This window comes from Anomalospiza imberbis, chromosome 1 (assembly GCF_031753505.1).
Source record: "Anomalospiza imberbis isolate Cuckoo-Finch-1a 21T00152 chromosome 1, ASM3175350v1, whole genome shotgun sequence".
Classification (NCBI taxonomy): Eukaryota; Metazoa; Chordata; class Aves; order Passeriformes; family Viduidae; genus Anomalospiza; species Anomalospiza imberbis.
This window is the reverse complement of record NC_089681.1, coordinates 120,600,557-120,622,735: the sequence shown is the minus strand read 5'-3', so window position 1 is coordinate 120,622,735 and position 22,179 is coordinate 120,600,557. Positions and strand designations below refer to the sequence as shown.

Genomic DNA, 22,179 nt, shown 5'->3' with positions numbered 1-22,179 from the left:
TGTGGAGGGTATACAGCAAGCTCTGGAGAGGTTGGTTACTATGGCAGCTCTGAGCTGTTTGACAGTGTTATAATGTTTGCTGATGCTTATTAATTTATCAGAGTGGAAAAAAATGAATAGCTCATACTGACACCACTGGGAAAACTAAAAGCCAGATCCTCTAGGCTATGTAGAGCACTAGTGCTGAGCAATGGAAAAGAAGATGAGCAGCCAGTAAATGCTTTGTAAACCTCAGATTTGGGGACCATTTTAGACCAGACCACATCCTCATGCATGTTCCTGCATTTTCCAAGTTCTGTTTCCAAACTAAAGGGGAAAACTAACAAGCACCGAGTATCTCTGAAATTCCCAAAAGCTGCTTGTAAGAGAGCAATAATCCCAGGAACAAAACCTTCCAACTGAGAATTGGTTCCTTATTTACCATGAAAGGGTAATCTTTTCACAGAAATTACTGAAAAGAGAAAGCTTTTTAAGCTCATCCTTAACATGTTTCCTTTTATTAGCAATATAAAAATTGCCTTTGAGCTTTCTTATTCCTTCCCACTACTTCTGCATATATACATGCAAATTATCATACAGATTTCCCTTCACTGAGTACATTACATATCTCTGAAACAGTTGGCAGACCCCTGGGGGGGTGTTGCCCAGACAGCTGTGCAATCAGCTGAGTAAATCAGCTAATTAAAGAAACAAAGAAAATGCAAAAATTATTAGAGACAGACTCCCACTTACAGCATTGTTCAGCACCTCTGTATGTAAAAAGCACAGCAAGCACAAGATGGAATAAAGGTACTTGTAAATCAATGAATGAACTATTGCACAAGTGACAACGATGCCATTTTCTCTCAAGCCCTAATCAGGGATGCTATGATATTTATGCTTTGTAGTTTAAATCAATTTAACATAAATTACTCCAGCATTTTATTTTACAATTACAAAAGTGTGAAATGTAATGTTGGTCTCATAACTGACTTCTGTACTTAAAAAATAGTCATTAACTTCTGCTTGACCTTAGGTGTAGAACTAATACTGAATTTGCACAGAGGGTACTCATTATTCTGATTAGTTTCCATGCAGAAAAAGAAGTTCCCAAGGGTCCTAGTGCTACAAGCCATTTCTCAAATCTCAAAGAGGAAACAGGACTCCAGAAAATGATGCAAGAGCATTTCCTCTCATTTCAGAGTTTATCAAAAGGAACAGATAACAGCAAGGGTAGGTAACTGCAATCTAAACAGAGCAAAACCACTGTGGTAAGAAAGGAGGCTGGCAGATGTAGATTTGGTCTTGCTGATCACCGTTAAGGCACCATTCCTTCCCACTGCTTCTAAATGACCACAGGAAGGACAAACTTTAGTTTAAATGAGGCTCAGGCCTGCCTACATTATATAGCCATTATAAATTAAAAAATGAGTGTACCAAGTAAAGCCACCAATATTTCCCAGCTCAGTTAGATAATGGTCTTTTCACATTATTGTACAACTGGTTTTGTTAGTTTAATATAAATAAAATAAACTCCTGTTTATTTTATTTATAAGAACCAAAGCCCCAGGTTCTTATATCTGGCTTTGAAGGTCCATATTCCATGCAAGGTAGTGGTGCAATTGAACAACAAAATTTGTAAAACACCTCTGGCTAAATGAGATAGGCATTTTTTAATAGATAACTACTGTTGATTCATGTGGCCAGAGGAAATTTGGTTTTCAATGCCTGGCCCTTTGTGATGCATGCAAAGATAAAGCCATATTTTATACTCACCTTGTGAACATATGACATCATACTTTTTATCATGGAGGAAAAAAAGTGAAAAATTATATGAAAATGCTGTAGGATTAGTGCAGGAACAGACAAAATCAAGGGGTTTTGTACCAACTGCAGCTCAAGGGGAACCATTTGATGCTTGAATGCAGAAAGTTTTAAATTTTATCCAGTAATTGTAGATATTTGTTCTCATGTGCATGATATTTAAAAATTTTTTTTAAAATCACGTGGTAGTGAATGTACCTATAACAGTTTTGTCTGAAACGAGATGATAGAAAGATGGAGAAGAAAGACCCCATTAAATGATCAGAGAATGGCTGCTGGGAACACATCAAACAAGGAGGTATGGGCAGTTGTTGAGCAGGCTGGTGCAAAGTGAAACAGGGCTCTTTTCCATGGAAACATCCCCCAGGCGCGGCCAGGAAAGGAGCAGGAAACAAAGAGGACTCTGAATAAATAAATTCTGTGAACTCATTGTAAATGCCTCTCCCAAAACCCCAGTAAACAAAACATTCACCTGGGGGTTGTTTTTTGCACAACTGCTGTCTTTGCGACCTTACTGTGCTGTCTCTTTTTGCATACATGCAAAATATCTCTCCCCTACACAGCTACTCTGCATTGCTGGTTTCTTCTATGTGAGTACCTTAGATTACACAGAAAGATCTATGCCCAAGGTTCTACAACTGCAAAAACAAAACCATAAACTGCCAAAGTCCCTCTCACCACAATTCCCAGCAGAGAGCTCTTTTCCTTCTTTTTCCAAGTCTGAGTCCATTCTGCTTTCTATCAGCTGTTGAATACACAACAGCTGGTAAGTGTTACTGTGTAGTTCCTTCACTGATGTTGACCAGGGCTTTCTCACCCCCAGCCTCACCCAGGGTGGGCACAAATGAGCATCATTCCCCAGGTCTAGAAGGGGTCTGATCCTGCCCTTTTGAAATGCTGTCATTTTCTGGGTGTGCTTAATCTCAGGAATAATGGAAGAATCCCATGTGATGGAATACATCATTGTATTGCACTGGCCCCTAGGGATAGGGATTCCCTTCAATAGGGCACAAAATGTTTTAAAATGATTGCTTAAAGAAGCAAACACACTTAAAATCGTAGAATCACACATAAATTATGCTGAGTTGGAAGGGACCCATCAGGATCATCCCTGAGCAGGACACCCCAAAACCACACTATGTGCCTGAGAGCATTGCCCCAAAGCTTCTTGAACTCAGAACCAGCTGGTGCTCTAACCACTTCCCTGGGGAGCCTGTTCCAGTGCCCAAGCACTCTCTGAGAACCTTTTCCTGATATCCAAACGAAACCTCCCCTGACTCAGCTCCATGCCATTTCCTTGAGTCCTGTCACCAGTCACGAGAGTGAAGAGATCAGTGCTGCCCCTCCGCTTCCCCTCATGAGGGACCACCATGAAGTCCTCTTCTCTAGGCTGAACAAACCAAGATCACCATCCTTACTTCAAGACCTGAAATCACAGACCTTAAAGAAAGACCCTAAAGTACAGTGTAACTTTTAAAGTATTGCTAGCTATGTTTTCAGGTGAAGTTTTATTTTGAATCACATTTCAGTGGGCAGGGAATAAGTAAAGATACAGTCACCATGACCTAACAGAAGCACAAACAGTCCTGCACCTTCACTTTAAGTGGCCATTTCACCAGGGTGAATCTTGTAAGTATCATTTGCAGAAGAATTTGCAGAAGAACTCTCATTCCACACAGTTTACTAATTTCAGCCCTTCCTTTAAACAACTGGGTGCTTGGAGGAACTGGGAGTTGTAATAGAATGAGGTACTACTTAACTAAGCAAACCTATTGAAAAGAGATATGAAGAGAACAGAAAAGCAGTAAGATCCTACTGATTTACCCTTTTCCCACCCTTCAAATTCTCTCAGTTTTTTCACAAGGGAAAATGCACACCTCTCTGGCACATGACTGTCACTTTATTCTGTAAATAGGACCAAGTTTTTTCATACCTCATTAGGTCCTTTTTCAGTGGCACAAGTGGTAACAAAGCATGCACATTTTACTCCAAAGATATTGAATACCTGGTTATTTATGAAACACGTAAATTCAATAGGCCTTAATATGTTTGAAATTTACACACAGTGCTGAACTGGTCCATTCTTAAATGACCTTTGATCAGGTATTTGTTATGTAATTTTTCAAGTGTGTATACAAACCTAACTAAAACTTGTAATGATTTTCATTTTCTATATAAAAACACTTCTACAAGTGAATAAAATGAATAACATAGCATAGGACATTCAGATAGCACCATATGACAAAACTTCTGCTAATTATAGTAGAATAAATTTACCCAGAAGTCTCAGAAGGGCCTGTACTACTTGAGGAAATGGGCTGAAAGATAAAGATATGGTTTTCTGAGTTAACTAAGCTGATAAAACAACTTAATGGTGCCAAAAGTGTCTTACTGGGCTCCTTCCCACACACCTCCTCCTCTCCACCCTGATAAGAAGCTGCCACCCTCACTTTGGGTCAACTCTAGCACATGTTGCTGCTATACTCTATGCTGCTCTGCCTGCCCCATCTCAAAAGTAATATAATAGATGTAGCAAAGATAATCAGATTTAATGGAAGAGATTTTGTATGAGGAATGACTAGTGAAACAGCTGGGAAATGAGACAACTCCCAGGGGTATGACAGATGTGCACAAAATCCTGAATAGTGTAACAACAAATGGGGAATGGATTATTCACCACTCTCTGTCAGCAAAGAGCTACATCAAAACAGAGTGAGGGTCATGGGGAATGCGTTAAAAAAAAAAAAAAAGAAAAAATATATTTTAACATACTACACATGTGAATTGTGAGACTTGCTGCCATCAGAGATGATGAAGGTCAGGAGTGTAAGCAGGCTTAAAAGGCAATTTGATAAATTAATGGAGAAAAGGTCCAGCATGAGTTACCTACCACAGCACTGTGGGTACAGCAAAATCCCTCTATCACAGGCTGGTAGATACTAAGTATGTACAGAAGAAGTGTACTTGCTCTGTTTCTCTACTCTAAGCATCCCCTACTCATCACTCATGGTAGGAGCGTAGCTGGATGGACTTTTAACCTGACCCAGGCTGACTGTTCTCATGTGTTTAACCGGGCTGACATTGCCTGCAGTGTGTTTGAGTCGGGTCACGCAATCAGCCCTGACAGCAGTGCTGTAGAGGTGGTGCAGAGCCTGGGAAAAGGAATAGGTGTTCACAGCTTGCTTTTCATTCATGTTGGCAAAGCTCAAGCCCCAGTGACTGCTTCCTATTGAATTGTCTGCACTAAAATAAAAATACAAAGCAAATCACATAGGCAGTTAGGTTCTGACAGAAGCAATACAAAAGAAAAGGGGAAGGGTGGCTATGCATACATATATGTAAGAATAGGGTGGAGGCAATCCAGAAGGTCTCAAATATGGAGTTAATACATCGCAAAAGTAATATTATTATAAATTATTATACATTATTATAAATAAAATGTAAATGACATATTAAAAATCAATGGAGCTTGCCAATTCAAGAATGGCATGACTAAAATATATCTAATTTTATAGTGGAAACCTGAATATCATTCATAAGGGGGAGAAAAACCACACACAGGGCATTTGTGGCTGCCCTGCCTTCACAGTGGGAGGGAGAAGCACCCACAGACCTGCTGCTGCTCCTGCAGTGCCTGGGGAGAAGCTGAGTCACCATCTTCCTACTCATCCATACCCTGTCAGCTATTATCTTAATTAGCCCCTGTATTCATAAACACAAAGAACATGCTCTTATCAATTGATCCTTTGCACAAATAAAGTTACAGAAATTCCTTTTTCTATAAAGGGATTTGCTGGGGGATGCCATGGGGTGCAGCTCAGTTTGTGCACAGAAATGCAAAGCATCTTGTTTGTGGATGGGATTAACAGCAGTACAAAGCATCTACGTGACAGGTTTTGATCAGTTCACATGTACCCACGTAGCTTTGCCACCAGCTAAAGCCTCCAGCCTTAGGCTATTTGCTGCTTTTTATCCTTGTTTTAGCTACCATCTCTTCTAACACATAAGAAACATGTCATGAGCCATGACAAGCAATTGAGATAAATGCCAACCCTTGTAAACCTTCAGAGGGGAGGCTGCATTTATGTTACGTTTCAGCACATTTGCAAAAGCTATCAGAAGCCAGCAAGGTATAAACAAACAAAACAATTTAATGCCAACTGCCTACAATTAAAGGAAAAGTTCCTTTCTGCTCCAGTTATTTGCTTCCCCAAGACCTTCTACCAAACCACAGAATACAACATTTAATCTGTTTATTTCTAAGGTTAGGCAAGAATTATTTCAATGCATTTTTATAAGCCACAGAGAATTGCACAAGCTCATTTCTCCCTCCTAGGTCACCTTTATCATGAGAGCTTTATCCTAATGAAATATAAATGTGATTTCAAGCCAACAGTGTTACCGAGGTCCATCAACACTTTGGATTTACTTATTTTACCCTGGTTTAGTTTTATTTGCCAAGAAACTAAAAGTGCTGAGTTCCCTCTGCATGAAGGCTCTCAAGCATGTCTCTGTCAGCATATGCCTTGTTATCAGAGTGGTATACTTGCAGTACACATCTGGAATATGAAAACAGAGCTTTTTTCCCACAGCGCAGAATTTTTTAATTTTTCAAGTTCCTCATTTTTCTTTCAGCATCTGCCAGTTTTATGAATTTCTCCTATTCTACTACACCACAGAAAGAACAGAAGAACAGCTCTTGGGGAAAGGTATTCTACCCCACACCCTACTGGTGTTTTATTTTCTGATAGCAGACATTCTCCATCAAGTCAGATCCTGCAGTAGCAAGAATTTGATACTGCGCCCTACCCTACAGCAGGTTCAGGTCTCTACCTCAGTATTTGTCAGCAGATACAGTGTGGAAATCTCTGCCACAATCAGAACTGTAATAGTTTCAATTACTACCTGTTGCATACATACACTAGGTAGCAAACCCAAGCTTCATTTAAACAAAAACAATTTAATTTCATTCAGGTAACCAAAGGCAAAATCCCCCCCCCCCCCCCCCGACAAACAGAGTAAACCTTCCTGCTTGGAACCTCTTCATCTCTTGTACAGGGAGCTGTGGTGTTTAGGTCCTTGCGTAGTGCTTTCCATGCAACTTAACACAGTGATTACCACAGCAGTTCTAGACAAATAATCAAATAATGCAAAAACTTAAATCAGCCAGTTTTTCTAGTACAATTAAATCACTGTGAAGGGTCTCTCTCAGAGCAGAGGTACATCCAGAAATTAAACTAATTCAGGAATATATTATATAGTCCTTGCATTAGGTAAAAATGCTTTTTTTTTTTTTTTTTTTTTTTTTTTTTTCAATGGGATAGGGGGCTGCTGATCTCTAGGAAAGCTTTTGATTAATGAACCAATTACCCTCTACAGCCAGGTTCCAGACAGCAGGTTAGGACCCTGCCCATCACCTGCCCTCCCCACTCATGAATCCCAGGGTGGATGAACCAGGCTCCCACGCCATTCACACCAGCCTGGAAGCTACCCAGGGCAGCTGGCCCAAAAAGCCATGTTCCACTCTTTTCAAGCCAAAATAAATTCTTTGTCTGACTTTTGGTGGCTTATTTCCTGGAATTATGTGGAGTCTTGGAGAGGATTAGAGGAACAATATCTTTGAAAGATACTGTGGCTTACAGCTCCAGAAATACTTTCTCTGAAATGTGCTTCACTTCACCAGACACAGCACACCACAGCTGGATCACTCACAGTAACTGCTACACTGTGAATTTAACCACCAGCAATAAAATAAAGGAGCATAACCAACCACCTTAATTTACTCTGCACCTACTTTACTAAAGGCATTAACTTAAATTAGACCTTACAGTTATGCCTGATCATACACCCATTTTTTACAGGCATCCAAGATGGGACAAAAAGAAATGCAAATTTCAACAACAAGCACACACTAGTTAAACTGACTAAAGAGTTATCTTTTGTTCAGATCTGAACAGATATTTTAAGTGTTTACATTAATGTCTTAGGAAAGGCTGGACAGCACTGCAAAGCTCTATAAGGAGCTTCGGTTTTTTAAGGCTGTGATTTTTAACTGAAATATTTCTAGCTGTTCATTGAGGATTGCAATTACACCAGTAAAAAGGAGACTCCAAGGGATATTATCCTTTTGGATTTTCATCTTTTGCACCTCATACCTAATCTAACGCCCACCCCATTTTCTCCTCTAACAACCATCCACCAAAAGGAAATAAGAGGCAACTTCAAGCTAAAAGCAACTCTTCTGGGGGGAAGACTTCTATTTATAGCTAATAGCCATAGTAATATTTGCTGACAAAACTGCTTAAAAGCAGAGAGATTCATTATACCTCCATAGGCAGGAAGTAAAAGTACATGTCACCATGCTCAGCCCATTTAGCAGCAAAACAAAAGATTACCTTGAGCGCTTCTTTAAAATAACCTGTTTTCCTCTGCACTGAACCACAGCAGAAGCATTTCCATGTTCAGCCATTACAAGTCTGGTGGGACTGGGGTGACACCAGGTAAGGGCGAACAGCCCAGGAGTGTTGACATCATAAACTACTACAGCACTTTCAGAAGCAAAGCTTCCACACAGAAGCAATTCAGGTCTGAATCAACACTCACATTTGTGTTCACTTTCTACAGATTTACATTTATAGATGAGTGTGGGTATAACTTATGGGTACTTCAATTTCCAGGAAAAAACGGCATCAAACTATGTCTAGAATTTATTTTTTTAATACTTACATTTTCACAAGAAAATATTTGCAGGTACACCAGCCACATCTTCTTAGTGCCTCCAGGTTATGATACCATGCTGAGTGCTGTGCATGTGTGTAGTAAATTTTGTGCTGTACTTGTAAGCCACAGACAGACTGATAGAGATGCAGCACAATGAACAAGTCAGAAAATAGCTCGAGAAGTACAAGATCTGTGACTTTGATTTCTAGAAAAATCACTGAAAATCACAAGAGACGCTCAGTGAAAATGTATTCAAAGACTTCAATGGCTTTGGGAACACGCTAATAATTTAAGGCCACTCCACCTCTGTCTTACTTTAGAAATACATTCAACTTGCTACAGAAGACACTGCACGAAGACACCAGAGAATTAACCCTGTAAAGAGTCAGGTCTGGCCAAGTAGGTTTTGCTGGTTCCTGTGCAGTTCCTGGAAGACACAGCTTCCTTGCCTCCTTCCTTGCCTCAGCAATGCAGACTCTACCTTCCAAAGTGCCTGTGCTACCTAACCCTGATGGAGCTGAGATAGCCACGTATTTCAGTGCCTTTGCACCATGACACCAGCATTTGCTGGGAGTGCTTTTACTGCCAGAGACTTCCAATTGCCTTTTCCCTTCTCCTGCCCTGATCAGAGACTTGTCTCTCCAGCCATACAGATGAACAGGCAGGAAGAACACCTTTGTGCATGAAGTTGTCCTTTTGCTTTAGCAGTAAGAAAAACACCTGGCTGGGCCAGTAAAAAGCAGAAAAGATGATGGCATGAGATACTGAATGATTAAAAAAAAAAAAAAAAGGAAAATGACCAACTTATTTGTCTTAAATGTAAGTCAAATAAAGACGTCAGCTTTTTTTTATAAAGCACGAGCCTAGAGAAAATAGTGATTTTGGCCAGAAAGAGACCCAAGTGCTACAGTGATACTGATTTTATTAGCTAGGTTGTTAGAAGTAATAAGCTGGATGGAGAGAAGCTTAACTGTAATTGCACTGTGCTGTATACACAGATTCTCCATTACCATCTTTTCTTCCCCATATTAAAAAGACAGCAGTGACAATTCAGATACTTCAAGAAATAACAACAGGGAACAGCATTACAAAAATCCCTCTGAAGTTCAGCCTGACTCACCTGACTTCCTTGCTTTCAAGGCAATGACAGCAGCCAGTTCTCTCTGTACCTAAAATATCAGGAAAAGAAAAGGATGGTTATAGTTCCTAGCACAGTTAAATAAAATAAAATGCAACACTGGTAAGATAAGAGCTATCAGTGCTTTGCAGCAATCAATTGCATTTGAAATTATGCCTGATTTTGAAACTACAGTCAATTTTCCTAGCAAATCTATCTCCTTTTCAGCTGGGAATTCTGTGACTTAAATTTCACGTAAATACCCCACATTCCTTAGGGAGTGGGCAATTCAGTAGCCTGTCCTGTAATTTATTTGCACAGCATATCTCTTTCACAAGTACACACTTGAATCTTCTCCCTTTCCTTGTTACATATTTGTTTTGCTTTTGATGAGCACACTGTAATGCTGGATTTATTGTGTGACTCCAGAATAAGAAAGTCCTTCATGCTGAGGCTTGACAGAGGTTCCTGTATATAATTGACCTTACTTTTTGGATCTTCCAGGAGGAAACAACCTCTCCTAGTAGCATGGCTGATAATTTCTGGACCAAAATTTTACTTGAGGTGAAAATGCAGAAGGCAGAGCTATTTTCAGTTTTACAGGGTCCCTCACTAGCCTGTGGTAACACAGCCCTGCCATGCTAACCAGCTCCATTCCTCGTCCTCTTGTCTCTGCATTCTTCATATTCTCTGTATAGACCAGCTAGTCTCTCTTTAGCCAGTTCAACTCAACATCCACTTCTCTCCATAGGTCTATTCCTTTTTATACAATTTCTTTTTCTATAATTTTTCTATACATTATTCTTATGCTTCCTGCTTCTTCACTGCCATCATCTGTCCCGCTTCAGCTGCTTGCACTTGGCCTACAGCACCATAAATGCTCTCTGCTACATACACCTCAGTTCTTCCCTTCCTCTGCCCCATCCATGCTCTCAGATTCCTTTAAAGATCTCTCAGCTCCTTCCAATTTCCCCAATTTTCCCAAGACAGATTGTCTTCAGTATTTAAAAAAAAATAAATATGGCACATTCCAACTTTTTCTAGGCATTGTCTGACCTCTCTGTACAAAGTCTCCAGCAGTCCATACCAGCCATCTTGTCTAACAGACCTAGCCAAGGCTCAAGGCTATTCTGCAGTGGGAGGTTTGACATGCAGTTTCTGAGAGACATGAAATTTCAAACACCATTCTCAAGACACGTGGTTCAGTCATAAGGCACAAAGCCCACAAAGGATTCCCAAAGTAATACAATTACTAACAATTGTTGATGTCCCACTCATGACTCTGAAGAGAAGTTTGAAAATGTGAAAGAAAACAGTTAGCATTATACTGGTCTGAGCAGAAAGACAAAATCATTCAGGGCATTTCAGTACAATGGTAACTCCAGCATCCCCTGATCAGATCCTCAGGAGCCACACAGCAGTACACTCTGCACGTGGAAGAAGCCAGTCATACCAGAGGCCACATCCTTCCTCTGCTCGCATCCTTCTTTCCTTTGTGGCAAAGAACCAAAAGGATTTTTTTGCTGTCCTTGCAAGGGAAAAGGATCTTTTCTATTCCTTGATACTGCCCTACTGAGAGGGACAGAGTTCTCTGCCACTCCAAGCAGGAAAATATGAAGGCAGTGCCATGGTTTTCTTAAATGTCATCCTGTTTCCAGCACAATTGTGCAAGCTGGCAGTATTACCTTCCCTTCCTTCCTTCCTGTACACTCATTCCCATGTCTGGAGAAATATTAATCATGGATAATGTAAGCATAAACTTTAAGTAAAATGGGAAAGAACAGAAAAACAACTCCCGCTTCCTTGCAGCAATTGCTATACATGAGTATTACAAAAATACATACAAGCTATCTAATAAAGAACAGGAATTTCAATAAAAGCCCAAGTTGTTTCTGAATAACAACACCATGACTTTTCATGGCTACACTTCTTGGACCCCCTCCCTTCATTAATCTCAGAAGAAGGTACCCATGTCGATTCTGGTCTATTGTCACAGGTTACCGACAGTAAGAAGCATTTCACTGATCTCTCATCTTTTATCTCTTAGCATTTAATAAATGTATTATCCTAAGATTATCCTTACGAGACACTACAACCTGAAACAATTGCAAATGTATCTCTTAACCCAATCAAACATTCAAGAAATGCAAATCTCTCCATGGCTGCAAAGAAAAACCCATCTTGTCAGAAGAAAACGCAGCATTGTGGTATCCTGCAGTTGTATTTGCAGTATTACTTCTGCTTATAGGGTGGCACTTTTTAGGTTTGAAAGATAGTGCTAAAATTACAGGTAATTAAAGGGCTGTGTTTCTATATTTTGTCTATGTCAAGCTAAATGTCTCATAGTTTTCTGCTGGCCAGGAATGCAGCTGGTCTTTTACTTAACTTGAACAAAACCCGTCAGATAAAGCGGGAGGAAAATATGTTTCTCTGGTGTTAACAGTAAGCCAAAGTTCCTTCATCAAAGGGTTCCCTCAAGATAATCTGAGCTCCATCTCATAGGATTCAGTCCAATCACAAAGAACTGATACTGCTGAGCATCCTTCTGGATTTGATTGGTGCCCCTAGATTTCATAATCTATATGCTTCTGTCTATTTTAGCATAAATGCACTTGACATCCCTGCTGGACATGCAATTCCTCTGCATCATTACACCAATGGAAATCCATGTATAACACTCACTCCTCACTGCACACATGCTATCTATAACCATGCTTCTTCCTAATAGGATTTTCAGTTACTGCCTGTTTGACAAAATCAATAGTTGCACATCGCATTAAAAATTATAATGCAGACACAAAAAAAAATATATAAACAAGAACTATGCCTCCCATATTGACATATTAAATTTTAAAAAATGTTTTATACATACAGCTTGTTGCTACAAAGCTAACACTATCCAAACAGTATCCCATTTGAGTAGCATTGCAGATGTCAAAACTGATTCAGTTTAAAGGCCAGTTCACCACACAATATTTACAGAAATATTATGAAAGTCTGAAAGAGAACATTTTGAGTGGGTCGTTGGCATGTTACCACATCTCAATCAGTTTTCTTTCTGCAATATAGAAGTGTATGCATAGAAAGTGATACCCGGGTATACTTCTGCTTGTTTAAGTACAAATGGCTCATTTATATGGTGAATCTTGTCTTCAAAGAATAGAGAATTTTAAAAAGTAAATAACAACTACTGCTCTTATCACAAATCTCATCATTTTGTCATAGTGGACATAACTGTGCATCTAGCAGACAGTGCATAACACCTTTTATCCTTTCTCTTTTTTCTGCCCATAGTAGTTTTTTGTGAGACAGTAGTCTAGATACCATTGTGCCAAGCAGGACTTCAAATCTAGAGACAAAGTGCCGATCCTTACAGAAACTCAAAATGAAATCCTGCAACAGAAGGCTCTAAACAGCAGGGTTTTGAAAAACAGTAAGACTCTAGTTAACATTTTTGCATCTCAAGTTATGATAGTTTGATGGACTCTAAATAAAAGTAATATTGGCTGATGACTTAAAGTACTAGAAACTATTTTCCAGATACACCTCATTAACATACTGATATCATCTTCTGTTTCATCACAAGGTAAGGTAAAAAGGCTTTGCAGTGGAAACACTCGTAGCTATCCCACCATGTTCTGCTTTTAGCACACAAAACTCTGAATATGAAACTGCTCTTTGGGACACGACATGGGATGCTTGACAGCTCTGGAATGCTTTTTTTAAACCCATGGGTAATCATTGCATTTTTTAAAAAATTCCTGACCAAAAAAAGATTATCTGATGCAAATGTATTTCTAATGGCATTTTGCACTGCTTGCAAATTTTGCACTGCTTGCCTTTAGAATTTAAGTTTGATGGTTTTATTGGTGCCTCATGTAATGGAACATATGATATAATCATATATCACATCTATCACATACTTGAATAGATTAAGAGAGGAATTTACATTTTAGGCATGTGGATTCCTCCAATCTTGCTTGGGTTGGATCCTCACAATCAGTGTAGGTTTTAAAATTTGGAATGGAATCCCCTGAAAAAAAAGCTGCCACAGAAGCTTTCTTCTGACCCCAAAAACATGTTTTGTTCCATGAAAAGCAAAAAGAAAAGTAGAAGAGACAGCAGTGGGATTTGCATCTCCAACTAAAAAGGCAACTCTAATCTTAGACTGCTTTAGTGCTGGGCCAGAAGTAGGGGTGATTTTGTGGCTTTTTTCACACTTCTGAAACTGTGGTGTGAAGAGTATCATGAGCGGGATTTTCAGTTATTAATTGTTCAAAGAAGAATGGTTTATTGTACAAAATACAAAAACATTCAGTGAGCCAAAAAGCCAGTGTGAACACATTTCCAGTAATAGCTGATTAACTTCACTTTCAGTTTCCAGCTCCTGCTTACAAAAAAAAGAGAACCTAGATACTGGACAGTCCAGCCCTCTGTTAAATGGGGCGAGCTGAGGTTTCAAATTCTTCTGGGACTTAAAAAGACTTCCCACAAGGTTTCAGTGAGTTTTTTAGGTCCCAATCTACTGTATGAAGGAAAAGCAATATTCTGGAGAGATAAACAGGAAAAGTTCATATACAGACGAAAGTTCACATACAGATGAAATTTGGAGGGTTCTGCTTTGGTCTGGTGCTTTTCCCCAGGGGTAGACTAGAAAATCATTATAGAGGCACTACAAAGTTCTGTGGAAAATCAGAAAATGCAGGAGTAAAGATCAGATTCTTGACATCACCATAGTGATAGATGGGTCTCACGCCATCTGGAGATGGAACTGCCTAATTTTTTTTTAGCTAGTTAGCTATAGTAATAAAATGGTTCATTTAAGAAAACCCTGTCCAGGTGCCCTACTGCTGGAATGACTCAGGATGTAGTTCACAGGTTCAATCTTGCAGATGTGAAACACTCTGAACTCACTGTCAATTAGGCATTCAAGGATATGCGTGTTACTCAAGTGCATCCAGCAACTGCTAAATCCAGTTCTTAAGCTCAAAAGGTCTCTTCATTTTGTTGAGCATATCCCTTTTTTTTTAACTGACAAAAACCCCATTATTCTATTTTTGATAGGCAAAGCTTTTGAAGAATACTGGCAATGTTTTATAGATTTGGTGTTTTGCAAGTGTTTAAAAAAAATACAACTTTGCAGAAAGTCTTTCACAGTTTTCTATTTTTGCTCTGTATCGTAATGAAAACAGAGGATATTGAGGTTCTGACTTCACCTTTTGTTTTCAGTTAAGAAAAAAAGTAGTGAAAACAAGGAATTTGAATGGAGATAATAAGAAAAAGATATTTAAAACACAGCATTTGATTATGTCATATATTTTTAAATACTCCTGAATAAAGTTGAATATACAGAATCACTAGCTTTCCAAAAACATTATTAAATGTCTTTTGTAAAGATATTTTTCTTTACTAAAGACTGCAAAAATTCTCCTTTCCTTCAATTTTCCAGCAATTTCAAGATAGAACTTTGCTTATTTTTCTTAAAATAGCTCTTATCCTCATGCCTTTTTCATAAAAGCTTTACCTTGCTTGCCTTATTTTTGTCTCTACTTTCTCACATGCCAAAAACAGAACACCAATTCCATGTTTTGATGATACCATGACTTAGGTGCAGTGCTCACAGAACTGTACAATTGCAGAGTGGCGGAGTTAGAAAAGCACCTCTGCAGATCATCTGATCCAAACCTCTGCTGAAAATCATGGCCAGCTAGAGCCTGTCTATCAGGGATTTGTAGATATCAATAAGGTTCTCCCATAGCCTTCTGTTCTCCAAACTCCACTCCACACTTCTGCCAGGCTCTCCTTGTAAGTCAAGTACTCCAATCGCCAACCATCTCCATGGTCATTCACATACACTCCAGGACATCCATATCTCTTGTACTGAGAGTCCAGAACTAGACCCAAGACTCTACATCTGGCACACCAGTGCTGAGGAGAGGGGAATAATCACCTGCCTTAGCCTAAGGACAGTGCTCTTACTAATGCAGCTCAAGAAGCATTTGCTTTCTTTGCCATAAGGGCATGTTTCTGGTTCAACCTGCTGTCTACCACAATTCCCAGGTCCTTTCCGGCAAAGCTGCTTTTCAGTCAATGCCCAGCCTGTATAGAATCATGAGGTTATTTCTCCCAGATGCAGGATATTGCATTGCCCTTTGTTGACTTTCCTGAGATTCCTGTTGGCCCATCTCTCCAGACTGTCAAAGACCCTCTAAGTGACAGCACAATCATAGAATCATAGAATTATTTTGGTTGGAAAAGACCTGTAAGATCATCAAATACAGCTGTTAGCCCAGCACTGCCAAGTCCTCACTAAACCATGTCCCCAAGTGCCACATCCACACATCTTTCAAATACCTCCAGAGATGGTATGGAATGGACCAACCATTTGTCCCAGTGTTGCATTGTTTGCTAATTTTCTGAGGGTGCACTCTGTGCTATCATACAGATTAAATCAAATTGAGTCAGTCTAGCTTAACTTTCTTAAGTCCTGTCTGTCTTCTTCTTAGAACAGTGATCTCACAAGATAAATGAGATGCACCACACTCTAGCACAGACAGAACAAGCTATTGTTTATTATGGTGAAATTTACTGAGGCTAAACATAGTTGGGAAGCTCAGGTTTCCCAGGTGGGTGTCGTCAGAAGTTTATGATAATCTACACAAGGGCTGCTGAAGACTTTTCTCTCCCTTTGTCTCCCATTGATGGACACTTGGCCAAGAGGGTCTGAGTGTAAAGCACATCACACAAAAATCACCTTGATCCTCCAAGATGGTATCTTCTGGGCCATGAATAGCATCTAGTACAAGAGCAGGCCGCTGCAGTCCCTGCTTGGGTTGATTTTAATGGCTTTGGAATTGCACACTAAGACCTCAGTAAAGCTTTCCCCTTCCAGAGACTAAGAAAACAGCCTTCATATACAAACATCTGTTCAGTTAGACTCTTTAATTTGAAAGGATCCAAAACATGACAATATTTCAAACATGATCAGTTCAAACTTTGATGCAATGACCTTACCGCAGAAGTGAGACGAGCAAGAATTTCAGCATTGGTTTCTGCTGTATCTTCTATTTTTTGATCAGGCCTTAAAAATAAAAATAAGATTTTATTATTTCTTTCATTCTGTTTCAACATCTTTTGATTCCTGGAAAGTAAGGAACGGTGTAGCCACAGGCACCAATGTAAAAGGGCCTTTGAGATTCCACATCAAAATGAGGACTGCAGCATGACAATAATTAATCATGTCAGTAACGACAGAGTACACCCTTTGTCCCTTGCTGTCAAGAACTCTTTTGATCCAACCAACATGAAGCAGTGAGAGAATTCTTCAGCTATAAAAATATGATGAAGAACTGAAGAATGCAGGACCCTTTAGAGTAGAGTTGCTTATTTGACTGTATCTTTTGTTTTGCTAAAACATACTCTAGGAATGGAACAAAGAGTTTTCTATCTGCCCACCACCCAGCTTTGCTAAGGTGTGGAGCAGCACCTATGGAACAACTTAATGTAGATGAAAACAGACAACATCAAAATAATTTTGTGACACATAAAATTCAATATTCAGAAAAAATAACTGAAAGTGAAAATAATATGTTTAAGAAGCCATAAATAACCAAACTAAAGCAACAGCTGAGAACAATATTAGGATGTCTTGATAGTAACTCACAAGAAAGAGACTTAATATGTCTTTTCAAAAGTGAGGCAGTAAAGGTAGAGTCCTCCTAGAAACCGTCCCAGAAGCCTGGCCCATGTGGAAATAGCCACACAAAAGTGGACAGTGTATGACAGGATAAGACTGTGTTTTTCTTTAAAACAGTCTAATTCCCATCACTAAAACATCTGTAAGCTTTTCAGAAGCTTTATGGGCAATTAGAAGCATTATACCAATATGATAGGGTAATAACTACAGGAAGAAGTAAAAGAAAATGCCCTTGAGATCTTTACTTTTCATGGTATTCAAGAAGCATGCCAGCAAGCTGAACAGATACACAAAACTGCAGCTGCTGAAATAAACATAAATCCTAGGTATTAGCAGAAGCTTCTGTCTTTGACTAAATTATTTAATTGCTTATATGCCTTGATGTCCTTAGGGAGAGATCTGGCAAGACATCTGGAACATGCAGCTGGTATATTGAGGTTCTTACATCCCATTTCCAAAAATTTCATTCCCTGATAAAAAATTAAGGTCAGAAAGCACAGAATGACACATGCATTCATTTTGGGGCAAGCAAATTCAGATCAAAATGGTAATTCAGATTAAAATCACAGTTATTTTCACAACTGCCTTTCCTATTCAAAGAAAATGTGATTTAACATTTTAAGTGTTATAAACAGCCCGAAAGAAATCAATGAATGCATTTTCATTTACAAAGACTGATTTAGTCAGGTTTTCTCTTTATAATTTGGAATGAGATTAAAATAACTGAACTTTTTAGAAGTTTCTCTACACATCTGTTCTCTTCTGATCTCTCAGAACCTAGCCAGGACCTGATTCTTCTAAATTGGAGGCAGAAGATAGCAGCTCAGTAGACACAGCCACAGATGCAATCTATAAACCCAGAACAGCACATAGCATAGCTAGTTCCTTCTTGGGCCTTTATCACTTCATTTTCTATTTAAAACTACTCACAGTATTCATCTGCATATGATCATCAAATACTTCTGAAACAACAAAAACACTAAAAATCAGAATCAGCTCTTCAGAATCAGAGAGGAAGGATATATTATGACACCAAGGTCAATGGACAAAAGCAACAGTTATCACCCTAATTTTTTTCCAAAGTGGACAGCTAGGACCTAGTGAGTCTGGTACCAAACAGGAGCTATCAAGCCCAGGCAAATTAGTGCTTATACAGTTCAGTGATCTGTGGGCTCAGTCTGCTAAGCAGAGTGAGATGCAGGGATGCTTGTCCTAGATCTGCAAGCAGACAAGTCAGTTTCCATCCAATACTTGAGAGCTGTTTGTGTTCAGCAAAAGCTTTCCAGGAACTCCGTAAGGCAGTAACTAAATCAATATCCCATCCTGGCTATTTGCATGAAAACCGAATTACTTCTAAGAATGGTCACTTTTCTGATATCAATAAAATGGAAATTGTTTCAGGACAGAAGACAGAGAATATAATGCTCCTGAAAATAAAAAGCAATGCGAGATTAAGAAAAAAAAAAATCTCTGCTAACACACCTTCCAATAATTTTTAAAAGTATTATGGGATACATTTCAACAGCCCCAGCTACAGACTGCATTTTTGAAATGTTCCCTGTGTCTACCAGTGGTTCTGGGAATTGTTATAAACACTCCAATTTACAAAGAAGGAAATAGAAGCACACAAGGATTAAACACCTGATACAACACCATTGCAGTAACTGGAAAAGAATTCAGGAGGCATTGAATAAGAGCCCCAGTGATTGCTCAAGTTTGTAAGGGAGCCCATAGCACAGCTTTCAATTCAGTTCTTTTGTTCCCAGGCTATTGCAATATTCACTTGTTTTCTACTCACGTAGAATGACTGTGATTAACACTGGGTGTTTAACGACCCCAAGAAGCCTCTTCATTTGTCCTATCTAATTTGACAACATTTATAGGGTCGGAATCCTGTGGAATACACACAACATTAGCCTTCAGATTAGAATGAGCTGCTGAAAGTCTGCTATGTCCTGACTTATTATCCATGGTGAATCCCACCAACATTATGTTGAATGTAAGGAATTTCCACCAAGGCCAATGGGGATCATTTATTCAGGAATCATAAGCACATCTCAGACTTCAGAACAGTATTTTCATTGTAGAGTTTTCTACAGTAATTTGATAACACCACTAAGACTGACCAGGAACAAATACAGATCCATCAAAAATCTGTACAGCAAGTCAAATCTGAGCTATGTTTATTTAACAGGGTTTCCAGAATAGCTGCTGAAGCAAGTCCCCAGAGCTGCTACTGCCAACTCAGGTCTACAGACTCCTCCTGGGAGAGCAGAACCATGGTACTCCACAGACCCACTGAGGCAGTCCAGGAAAGCACAAGGCTGCTGCCCACAGCTGCAGAGGAGACAGAGGTCATCTGGCCTCTGGGACCACCAGGAGATATCCAATGTTCCCTTCTGGTGCACAAGCCGGCAGCTGCTTCTGATCTCATCAAAAGCAGGGAAACTAATTAATGAAGTAAGAATTTCTCTATCCCTATGTACCTATAGAGTTAATGCAGTCAATATAGAATGTAAGAAAAGCTAAGACAGAAAAATTAGTACAAAAATAATAAATTATAAAAAAATCCTATGCTTCTAATGGTATGCAAAACAGCTTATATATTCAAGAAAAGACAAACCCTGCACGGAAAGGTTTTTAGAATTGCTCTCTTTCTTCATGAAAAGGAGTATATGGCTTTATTTAACCAGGTCAGACAACTTTAACAAACATCTCATCACACCTATTCCCTTTCTGACTGTGTTTTAGTGTCAGGCCTCACTCCCTGACTGGGGTGAGCCCGGAAAGGTGGAAAAGTCTCTCCTCCAACCCGAGCTTCCAAAGAAAGACTCAGTAGTCTTCGGTCATCCGATCTCAAGGTAGTTTATTGTGTGTTATCTAAAAGATTTTCTCCCTGAGCTGCTGCGGTCTGTTCAGCAGTCAGGCAAGGGCACACTCTGACACCCAGGGGGCTGGTGCCCTCTTTTATATCATACATTACGTATTAGATGTTTACAGTTTTTCCTCAATGCCCATCACCTACATTGAACAGTGACTTTCTACTCTAAACCAATCTGTGAGTGCTAACATCACCAAGAACATGGAGGTTAGGAAGAAGAAGGAAAAAGGACAGGGCACACCCAAGTCCCTCCATCTTAGAACTTCTGACCCCCATGTACAAAACTCAGACCCCGCTGTACAAGGCTTAAAACCCCCCTGTACAGCACTCAAAAATCCTTCCTTTCACTTTGTGACTACTTCTACTACAATATCTAAACTTTTGTGATTTCTTGTTCTTCCTGCAAGGTTGGTAAATTGTTCCATGGATCAGGTTCAAAGCCACAGGGGTCTGTGGCTGCATTCCAGGGTCTCAAATGCTTTTGACCTGGGCTTGGAACATCCAAGAGTGTCCAAGGGACATTCTGGGTTCCAACATTTTAGTAGTTTATTATTTGCATCAAGCATGAAGAATTTTGAACCTGGAAAAGTCTCCTCCTGCTTTAATATCACAATCCCTTGAGTGTATACCATTATTTAAAATTAAATTCCTACAATATATACTTTTTCAAAAAGCACCCTCACAATCTGACAGGTAAAAGCTCCAGAAAACAATTTTTCAGTGACAATATTCCCAAAAGGAATCCAGCTTCAACTCAAATTTGAATAATGTGAGCAGGAAGGAGCTGGAAATGTACATTAATGAATAATTGTTCAATTCATGTGACAGGGATCATCTTCCACTGGAAATGACAGTTGCACTGAAATGATAAAACTGCAAAGCAGACTGTAAACTTGCACCTAAAAAGCCTTCAATCCATTTTCCTACCCAGAATCCTTCACATAACACATCAATATGACCTATCTGTTCTGTCCTTTTATTCAAGTCCTTTGAACAAGTAGACACAAACCATGAAAAGTGGTCTGATTTACAGTGATGAGAAAAATCTCAATTCCCACTAAAGTCAAGATCAAAATGCCCTGATATTTAAGGGACAGACAAACTGTTTAGCACCAGAGTTGTCTGGAAGACAAGAATTTCAATTTGCAAAAATAGTCAAAGGTTTTCTCCCATGTGAGTGAGCTGCTTAGAAGATCATATTGAGTCAAATTGCTCTAGCCAGATTGGGGTTTTGTCACTTGCCTACACTCACTCAAGCTGATCAAATAAATGCATTTTGAAGGGAAGTTCCACTCCAGAACTGCCAATATTTGATTGGTGAGGGCAGTCAGCAATAGGGAAGGGAATCAAGTTTATGCCCCGAACCATGTAGAGAAACTACTGAGTTTTTTTCCTACCAGCTCAACATGTCTGAATTTAAGAATCTGAGCTTGAGACAGCTTACAGGGTCTTTGGACTTTGTGCTCCTTTGAAATATTTCTACTGGGCATTCATCTTCAAGAATGAGCATTTTTTAAAGCCAAAATGTAGAGAAGGAAAGTACCCATGGAAAAAAGTTTTGTCTTTGGCATCAAAGACAATAAATTCTAGTACTGCCAGAGTAATAGTTATCCAAATTATTGGGTTTGAGGATCATCATGCTAGGGAAAATGAAAGAATTTAATTCAATTTGTCAGTTCAGGCCAACTCCTGCAGATTTACTAAAGCATAAGTGGTCACGAGCCTCCAGAGCTCTCACTAACACTTTTCTCCTCTATTTTGGCCTCTAACTGTGGAACAAATAACTATGTTTTCCTTCTAGCCACTCTAAACAGGCAACCTGAGAGTGCAGACATATGAGCACAGAGAGTATGGTAATATTTAATAGTCAAGTGAAAGGGGACACATATAGGAAGCAAAACTTTTAAAAAGCATACTCTGAAAAAGGAATAATAATGTGAGTTTACAGAGCTCTGGCAAACA

At 39.3% G+C, this 22,179-nt stretch overlaps 1 protein-coding gene across 1 annotated transcript in view; it reads right to left on the bottom strand.

Annotated features, from left to right (window-relative positions):
* The window catches only part of RAPGEF5 (Rap guanine nucleotide exchange factor 5), a 157,662-nt gene that overhangs the window by 102,536 nt on the left and 32,947 nt on the right, over positions 1-22,179 (bottom strand). The window contains exons 6-7 of the mRNA XM_068209040.1: positions 16,655-16,721; positions 9,644-9,692 (exon numbers count right to left, since the gene is read on the bottom strand). Coding sequence (XP_068065141.1) covers positions 9,644-9,692; positions 16,655-16,721 — 116 coding nt within the window. The remainder of the gene's footprint in view (positions 1-9,643; positions 9,693-16,654; positions 16,722-22,179) is intronic.